The sequence below is a fragment of the Cibotium barometz genome, chromosome 15 (assembly GCF_041138505.1).
Source record: "Cibotium barometz isolate CiBa-2024 chromosome 15, ASM4113850v1, whole genome shotgun sequence".
Lineage (NCBI taxonomy): Eukaryota > Viridiplantae > Streptophyta > Polypodiopsida > Cyatheales > Cibotiaceae > Cibotium > Cibotium barometz.
The window spans coordinates 58,837,401-58,847,581 of record NC_141060.1 but is presented as its reverse complement, the minus strand read 5'-3'; the positions used below and the strand labels follow the sequence as shown (position 1 = coordinate 58,847,581).

At 41.8% G+C, this 10,181-nt stretch overlaps 1 protein-coding gene across 1 annotated transcript; it reads left to right on the top strand.

Moving 5' to 3' along the window:
- Positions 1-6,797: 6,797 nt before the first annotated feature.
- On the top strand, positions 6,798-7,385 carry LOC147631486 (uncharacterized). The gene has a single exon (XM_086809197.1). The coding sequence runs from the start codon at positions 6,798-6,800 to the stop codon at positions 7,383-7,385; it is 588 nt and encodes a 195-aa protein (XP_086665323.1).
- The last annotated feature ends 2,796 nt before the right edge of the window (positions 7,386-10,181 follow it).

Below are 10,181 nucleotides of genomic sequence, written 5' to 3'. Positions count from 1 at the left end.
GAACGACTTTCTTGCATGAAATTAGCCTTCACACCACAATCAAACGTTGTTTTCTTTTTATTTATTTCTTCTACTCGAAAGTGACGTCCGCGTGACCAAATCGCCCCAAACTTACAATACTGCAAGCACAATAAATAAGTACTTTTATTGTATAAATTCACGAAAGCACAACATAAAAGACAATGCGTAGATATCTTAAACTCACATACATGGAAATCACAACCATATGCAAGCTCCTCCTCCTCATCACTTATTGATTCACCATTGCATTTACAGCGATTTGTTTGCCTTGATTTGTCGAGGTCCATAATGGTATGGACATGACCTTTTCACCGATGTTTAGCGATGTTGTTATGTCTTCCCATTGGATGTTGCACTTGTTGGCATAGATCATCCAGGATCGTCCTAAGATCATCTCCTCTTCCATTGTATCTGATAGGCATTACAAACATCTTTCCAACCAAGGGATTATTACTGATGGAAATGTTAACATTTAAATATCCAATGGCCTTTGTGGTTGTTAAGTGCACACTATGAACTCTTGCATCCATGTGTTCAATGTTTGGTCTCCCTAAGGCTATCCAAGTATCATATGAGATTAGGTTGTGGCTCGAACCTGTATCTATCAATGCAACACTTGTTGCAATGCCCTGGTTTGTTGTGAGTCCCAACTTGAGTCTTGTTGGTTCAATGTTTAGATCCTTGTTGACATGAATCGGGCTCTTCTTCATTTTAGCTTTTGCTTGCCTAGCTTTAGCCTCGTCTTGCGCTTGTTGGATCTTTTCTTTTGCTAACTGTTTCTGTTGTTTTAAGAGGTGTTCTTGGAAGAGCATCTCCTAGGTTAATGGTCCAAAGTATTTTTTTAGTTTACTCCCATTGACATAGCCCTCCATTTGGATGCCGTCAATTGTCTCTATTCGAACAGACCCTTGAGGTGTGATTTCTGATATATGCAGAATGGTCCCAGACCTCGGTATTTCAGTTTCTTTTTCCTGGCGCTTCCCACACCATACATGAGGACAAGGTTTCCCATTTTTAACTCTTTTTGCTTGAGGTTTCTATTAAACCAATGTTTTCTGTGCAACTTTTCAACCATGAGTCCGTGTGATGCTATCAACCGGGTCTCATCCAGCTTTTCCAAGTCAGTTAGCCTTTCAGCTAATGTATTTTCAGTTAGACGTTCTTGTATAGCAATTCTTAAGCTTGGGACTAGGTGTTCCATGGGCATAACCGCTTCAACACCATAAGCTAGACGGAAAGGAGCATATCCTGTTGCCATCTTATACGATGTGCGGTAGGCCGCCCAAAGGGCTGCTGTAAGCTTATGCTCCCAATCTGTTCGATTTGCTTCCACAGTTTTCGTCAAGATGGTACACAAAATCTTATTGGTAAAGTTTTCTGCTACTTGATCATTTGCTTGTGGGTAGTATGGTGACAATTTACGATGGATTACCAAAGAATCCTACAAGCAATTGATTAATCACCTCATTAATGAAATGCGAGCCGCAATCACTCACCAATTCCAATGGGCAGCCGAATTGTGATATGATTTGCTCATATACAATTTTCGTAATTGTTCGCGCATCAGATTTCTTTGAAGTTCTGGCTTTTGTCCACATCTCGTAAAATAATCCATGGCTACGATTACGTAGCAGGCTTGTGATGGATGAGGCGCTAGACTAATCGGCCCCACAAAATCTATTCCCCATTTCTCAAATGGTTGCCTAACATCTTGTCACTTTTTTGTAGGTCATCCTCTCTTACGCACCACTTGAGCACATTGTCTTTGCCCAGTTTATACAATTCTCTAGCAATCAACTGATATGGTGCTGCAAGCTTGATAAGCCCCGCTATATCTTTATTTAAGGGTACATCCTATGGGAAGCCATAAGCCAAATACTCTGAGATCTCATCACTCCACTCAGGTACCATACCCAATTTGAATAGACAAGCATTAGGAAGGTCATCGTCGATGCCAAATGCTGTTCTCCATTTGAAACTCTGGATAGGTGGTCGGCCAACACATGCTGTGTTCCCTTCCTTACCGTGACAGTAAAGTCAAATTCCAACAACAATAGTAGCCAACGTATGATTCTTCCTCTCGTGCAAGGTTTATTCACTAGATATAGCAAAGCTTGATGGTCTACAAAAAATATGAATTTGTTAGCCAAGAGATAATGTCGATATTTCTTGACAACGTAGACCATGGCCAATCCTTCTCTTTCGGTAGTGGTGTAGTTCACCTCTGCATCATTCAATTGACGACTAGCAAAGCAAACTGGATAGTCCAATTTGAACTCACCAAGTTGGTGGGCTAGCACACAACCAATTGCAAAACTTAACGCATCGATGTGTATGTGGAATATAAGATCCCAATTGGGGGGTCGCAAAATGGGTGCGCTTGCCAAGGCTTGCTCCATAGATGATCATAAGCCTCTTGACACTCTTTGGTCCACTCAAAGACAATGAGCAGTTTATACAAGGGTCTGGCTATCTCTGCATAAAATACGATAAAGCGTCGATAATAACCCACATGACCCATAAACCTTTGCACACTTTTGTAGTTGTTGGTAGGCAGTGGTAGTTCTAAGATCAACTTTACCTTGCTTCTATCATCAGTGGATATGCCATTTTTTGAGACTATGTGTCCCAGTATCACACCATGCTTGACCCAGAACTAGCACTTCAACGGGTTTAGTGATATCCAATATAGTCGGCAACGTTCAAACACCTTCCTTAAATAGTTCAAATGATCTTCCCATCGAGAATGTGCACATAGATCATCAATAAACACTTCCAACCACTTCTGTAATTAGTCCTTAAAAGCTGTGCACATTAATCTTTGAAAGTTTGTCGGGGCATGTGTGAGACCAAATGGCATAATCTTGTAAGCAAATGTTCCCCACATGGTATTGAAGGTAGTCTTATGTTGGTCCTCTGGTGCTATGGACACCTGATTGTATCCTGAAAACCCATCCAAGAAGCTATACACTTCCCTTCTAGCCACTCTTTCCAAGACATGTTCGGTATACGGTAATGGGTAATGGTCCTTTCCAAGTGGTTGCATTCACTTTCTTAAGATCGACATATACTCTCAGTTTCCCATTCTTTTTAGGTACTATCACAATAGGTGACAACCGATCCTTATGTTCAATTTCATAGATAAAGTTAGCAGCAATGAGCTTATCAATTTCCTCCTTAGATCGACACATACTCTCAGTTTCCCATTCTTTTTAGGTACTATCACAATAGGTGACAACCGATCCTTATGTTCAATTTCATAGATAAAGTTAGCAACAACAATGAGCTTATCAATTTCCTCCTTTACAATTGCTACATACTTTGGATTCATCTGGTATGGTTTCTGCCTGCTCTGGCAGGCCGTGATCCTTCCATAATTGGAATCGTATGTTCCTTATAGTTCCAGGCGAAACAATCCTTGTATTCCTTGAGGAGAGCAATGAGCTCTTCTTCCTCTGTAGTAGAGGTCAAATCTTTGGCAATATATACAAGCCTTGCTTCTTCCCTGATCCCGCAATATCAACCTCCTTGACCTCTGCCGAGCCATCGTATATGATACTGACAACCCTTCTTTTTTTACCCTAGTGGTTGTTAATCGGACCACTCTTCAATCATCAATTGTATAGTTCTTGAAATGGTCAGGCACGGAGAGTACATCCGTTTTGTCCTCATTGTCCTTTTTGGTTTTTTCCATGATTTTCTTGGCCTCACGTTCTACCTCTGCCAAGGCTTTGTTGTGTTTTCGGCATCCCGATTTTGTATGTTTGGGTGTATCAGTTTGCTTAAAGGTGATTTTCTCTAGATCCCTCCCTTCCAACGATATTTTACTCAACTCTTCGCCCCAATCCTGAGAGAATTCATCATGTACCCTTGTAGCCTCAAGTTATCTCAACCATTGGGCATCCGTAGGTCTGCTTCGCACCAATGCGTTTCATTGGGCTAGGTACCATTTTTATCTCCACCATTGCCTGATGCGTTGATTACTAGTACGAAATTGTGCCACGGTACCTTCTATACTTGATGTCTCCTCCATTGACTCCCCATCCATGGTTTGCGAATCAACCATGTAGATAAAAGTCGGTCGGTCGCCCATTTACAATTGGGGGCCCAAAACTAGTATTCCTAGCTCTATGTACAACTCTTTCCTATGACACCAGCATTACACAAGCCATAAGCTTAATTATGGCATGTTTCTTTTATCCTTAAGCACTTTGCGCAGTTACAAAAAGATAAGTTACAATGAGCATAGCCATGCTTGAAAAGTAATGTTAACCAGAGTGGTTAACATGAGGGAAGAGAACCTAGACTACAAAAAAAAAAACCCAAAACAAAGAATTAGGTGAAAAAAAAACCAAATAAAAAGAGGCTTACTCCTTGGTTGCAAATCTATGGAGAGGGAGAGCCAAGAAATGGATAGAGCCTACTTGTAAACCCTAACTAATAAAAAGAGCCAAAAAAAAAATTAAAAATCACTAAAATAGAAAGAAAATGAAAGAGCACACAGAACTTATTTAAAAGCAAGAGCCTTACCTCTTGTTGTAGTTATGTAGAGAAGAAAAAGATGGAGGGAAAGAAGCTCCGACAAAGAGCCTTACCTCTTGTAATAGTTATGTGGAGAAGGAAAAGATGGAGTGAAAGATGCTTCCACAAAGAGCCTTATCTCTTGTCATATTTATGTGGGTAAGGAAAAGAAAGAGGGAAATATGCTCCCACAAACCCTAACCTACATGGTGGAAAGAATTACAAGATTTTTAAAAAAAAAGAGATGCGATTTTTTTTAAAAGGGAGAACTCTTAAACCTGCTTACAGATCTACAGAGGAGAGAGAGAGAGAGAGAGAGAGAGAGAGAGAGAGAGAGAGAGAGAGAGAGAGAGAGTAAGGTGGGCACCTTACCTCGCTATAGTGCTTTTCTAATTGTGCTGCATGGAGACATAGAGGAGACATGGCATGAATTTAAGGAGGAACCTTGACACATACGTCTTGGCTTGGACATGGGGGGTGTAAATCCATTAGTTTTGTATTCCACATTATTAAGTAAATGGCCACTGGTGATGGTGGTAAATTACAACATCCCACCATGGACTGGCATGGTTGACCATTAAGAAAGAGACATCTCTTGCTTGGCCATGGACCACCATGGTTGACCATTACGAAAGGGACATCTCTTGCTTGGCCTATTTTTTAGTGGTTGGAAAGTACAAAGTGAAAGCCATGAATGTGTGCTTAGCACTCGGTAGGCATTTCCATACATGATATGCCTACATGAAGAAGGTGATGGATTTTACTAATTATACTAACTATATCAGACCTTTTGTATGTAGCCCTTGCATGTCCTATTTGGGGACCTTGCTCAAATGCATGATGGCAATATCCAACTCTCAAAAAGGAGATATATTAAGGCTACCTACTAGTAGATGATCATCCACAACGAGACGCAAACATGGTGAAAAAATCACCAAGAATGAAGTCTAGTGATTGGTTGAAATCATGGAGCACCATCTAGGATGATGAGACTATCTGTTTTTCATCAATTGCCTTGTTGGAATGATTTGTTAATTAATCATATCTTAGGTTCTATGCACTTATTTAAAATGTGAGAAGCACTATTTGGGAAGCACTTGGTTGTGGTGACAACAACGAGGACACTAAGGATGCACGAGATTACTATGAAAGAAGTAGAGAAGATGGAAGCATTGTGGCCACACAATGGATCCACAACAAAGTAATCCTACCACAAACACCTTGGATTTTTATCCAAGAGCAATGAGACAAGAGTGAATTAGAAGATGATTGCATCCTTTCAGAAAATAATAAACTGATTGGCATAAGTTCTTATAGATACATACTTGTTGTATAAATTTTATCTCCTTTTCTTCAAGTATTCACAATTCATGTGCCATTAAAATAGCTCTAGAAGGACTCAGCAATCTTGAAAAACAAAAAAAAAAAAACACCCCCAAAAAAAAACACACACACACACACACACATGGCTAGTGATGGTTGTGTCCTCATTCCTAAGGAGGAGAAAAACAAGTAGTGGGTCCTAGCAGGTTCGATCACTTGGATGAAAAAAAAAAAACCCATGGCTAGTGATGGTTGTGTCCTTATTCCTAGTAAGGAGGAAGGAGAAAAACAAGTAGTGGGTCCTAGCAGGTTCGATCACTTGGATGAAAACATGCTCTGATTTTGCGACGCTGAGGAGGGTTTACTTGTTGGCCCTACGCATGTGGGATGTGGTCACGGGTGTCGAAGGGCTGTTGTCGTGGTTGGTAAAAACGTTGAAGCTATCTGATGTCCTGTCCTGTCGTGCTTGGGAAAGACGCTCAAGCTACACGTCCTCTTATGAGGTTATATGTTGAAAGCCATATATGACGCTGTCAAATATGTGGACAGTGGAACATGTGGCTAAAGAAAAGGTATGGAGTAGTCTCTCGGAGATGGTTGAATCATCAGCGGCAGCCAGCTGATGTGGAAACAAAGCTGGAGTCTCGAGGGGACAAAAGTCTTGATGATGAATCTCAATCACCCAGCTGGCGACCCTCCTGCGCACTCTGTTCATTCAACCGTCAACACACTTTCCCTACACCTTTCCACGGCCGGCGGCCACTAAATCAATCGCTCCTTCCTCGACCTTACCCTCTGCCCAACCCCTCTTCTTTTAAAACACCCCAGACCCTCGCCTCTTTCATGCTCTCCCTCCTTCCTCTCGCATCCCATTGTAATAGTTTATACGACAAACAATCTTCTTTGCTCATCGTCCTCCATCGTCCTCTAATATGGGCAATGGGCTCTCTTGCATCTACTCCACACCCGCCGGGCGCTCAGATGCTCAGCAGGACAACCTCATCAGAATCGTGCACGCTCTCGACGGTCGCACCTGCGAGCTGGAGGAGCCGATGAAGGTGGGCGAGCTGATGTTGGAGTTCCCCAACCACTTTGTGGCGGAGTATGATCAGCAATTAGCTGGGAAGCGCGTTTCTCCCTTGGCCGCAGACCATGACGCACGTGCCTACCATGTCTACTTCCTCCTCCCCATGCACAGGCTCAATACCCGCCTGTCCGTGGAGGAGCTGCACCACATCTCCACGCTGGCTTGCAAGTCAGGCTTCTCCTCCGCGACTCCTAGAGGTCCGGGTCACAGTACCAAGGTTACCCCTCTCTCGGCCCACCAGTACGAGCAGGCAGAGAAGGGCCATACGCTTCAAAGCATAGCCAAAAGCTACTCTTTCCCAGTAGACTTGGTCGAGGATGCAGCTCCTCAACAGCAACCGCAACAACAACTACACTGCTGCATGTTGAGGTCCAGCAGGCCATGGACACCGAAACTGGACACCATCGTGGAAAGCTCGTCTCTTACCGTGTGAGGCTTTTACACAAAGTGGCCCTCATTTCACGCCCCTGGGTGAGGCTCTGAACATCAGCCGCCAGCTCCCAAATGGAGTTACATTCTTAACAGGATTGTTCCGTTGTGCGGCTCCTTCAAGCTTGGGCTTGTTTGCAAAGTGTCTGCACGAAATCATCAAACATATAGATGGGGGACGGGGATCTTTTGTGTGGCGATGACATAAAAGACGTCTCCCCTTAAGGGAAGGCTTCAACCCTTAAATTTGAAGGTTGCAAGACTCGGTGAATAAGCGCCAGGTCTTCTTTCATCAAAAGAAATGATGGCTTCAACAATCAAGTGAATTGCACGATAGAATGAAGAAAGAGAAGCACGTGCATCTCCCCTCTTGCTATGTCCCTTCGCAAGACCCAACACATCATGTCTTGTAATATTCTCAAGAGATTCCTAAGATTGTGTGTTGAATGCATTTTTCAAGGTAGTATAGCACTTGAAATTTATCCAACATCACATGTAGCTAACAAAAGACAAACATGAATAATTTGTTTGACACAAAAACTTGTCTATCTTTCGGGATTCCAAAATAAAACTTCAAACATAGAGTAAAGAATCCACAACTAAGTCGGGTCGTGCACATACACGGGCTTCCATAATTAGGGTGAAATGGTACCAAATTGGGAAGTAGGCATAGACACAAGAACAAAGAGGAGAATGCACCATGAATAGAGCGCTCTCTCCTCTCAACTCTCTCACACACCATAGACACACCCAAGAGAGCAAGGACATAAGCCCACACTCAATTGGCACAAAGGGGGATTGTGTCTTTGCATTATGATGAGAAATTGGTATTTATACAGTTGCCCCTTATTCATACTTGGACGTCCCAAGCTTAAAAAGATATGAACTAAATGATTACAAAGCCACTTAGGCCGGCCGTTCTCGTAGTTACAACTTTATAGTGTGATTTCATGACATTGATTATGCTATGTGTGGAGAAATGCGCAGTCAACCATAAAATGGGGTTCAAATCTCCCCTACCTCGTGTAGATTCCGTCCTCGGAATCTCACAGCTGTAGAGGGCATGTTTTCCTAGATATTCTTTGTAGTGGATCTTCCTCGTCTGGGGCATTCAAAATATTCTTCTGAGGAATTTTTGTGTTTTCCAGAATCTAGTGTTAATCATGTCTTCAGATGTTATATGCATGTAGAACATAAGATATCTGAGCTTGTGCTAGTAGTATATTATGCCACTGTTGTCTGAAGGCCCTTTGTTTAGATTAACTTCATTCTCTCCCTATTATAACTGTGCACATAGTCATCTGGGATGTCAGTTAGAAGAATGATTAGCTTGAAGAATCTTATTATTATGCGACCTCTGGCAAGATCTCGTATGGCTCTCCAAGCTTGGACTGTAGTGAGCATCATGTATTACCTTTGTTTGTTCGTTATGTCAAACCTGCTATGCACACTGAAGTGAGAGTCCCATGCTGTTCTTACTTAAAAATCCCTTTTTGTATATCTTCTTTTGATCGGTGTGTACAGAGGGTTGATTCTTAGCAGTATTGGGGTAGCTCTATAAAGATGTCTGCACACTAAGGATGGGCACCCTCTAAGATGGCTAGATACCAAATCTTTCTATTTGTACATGGCCATCAGCAGCATTAGCCTGTATATCATCATGCCCACCTCTTGATTCTTATGGATTCTCTTTCTTCCATATTTTGTAGGCATAAACAATCATAAATGTTACCACCCTGATCTCCAAAAAGTGTGCATGCCTCGAATTTGTGCGCCTTGAATTCCTTACCAGATTCACCCATAATGTCTATTGTTGGTGCATAGGTCCAACCTCCATCACCTTTGGGCAAAAAATGCATTTTGAGCACGTCTGGACCTTCGTTTTTCAGTTCGCAGAGGTGTTCACAAGAACTATGGGTAAGTTTCAATTCTCTATAGAACTCTGTGAGTTCCCTTGTTGTGACAGTTTAGGTGCACTATAGTACCGCTGAAGGGAATACATCAATTTGTGCAGGTCAAACAAGAGTGCTGATCCTGGGTGATTTGATGAACTATCGTCAAGTGTAAGATCATCTTCGATGAACTTTCCAGATCTTAAGTGCTGATCCTGGGTGATTTGATGAACTATCGTCAAGTGTAAGATCATCTTCGATGAACTTTCCAGATCTTAAGTGCATGTATGTATGATTTGATAAGCTACTTTAATATCCCAATTAAGTTTTGATCAGATTCTGTCGATCTATTTCTGAGGCTATGAGATTGCAGAGAACAGTTCATGGCGTGAAGCGTTAGAAAACAGTTCACGTCGTGAACGATTTTCTGCACTTTTACGTGTTTAAAATTTTTTGTTCTTGGAATTAGAACTCCTCGTTACCTTGTTATGGGTGTCAATATTTTCAAGACTTCCTTAGACTTAACCTGACTATACCAGCTCGTGAGTTGGATTTGTTCAAGGTGTGAGATTGTAGGAAAAAGTTCACGTTGTAGAAAGATAAGGTTTTACATCGTGAAAAATAATGGGTTCACGTCGTGAACAAAAAATGGTTCACGCCGTGAAAGTTTCTAAAATGGTCCATGTCGTGAACAAGAAATGTTTCACGCCGTGAAAATTTCTGAAATAGTTCACGTTGTAAACGGATTTTTTGCACTTTCACGATTCTTGATTTTGTCAGACCTCGTGGCGTCAAAGGTGTCAAGATAAAGTTACCTATTTTTGGCAAAGTAATCCTGTGAATTACGACCAGGGATTTAATATTCACGTGATCACAAGATTTTTTGTGATAATAACACATGTGAACAA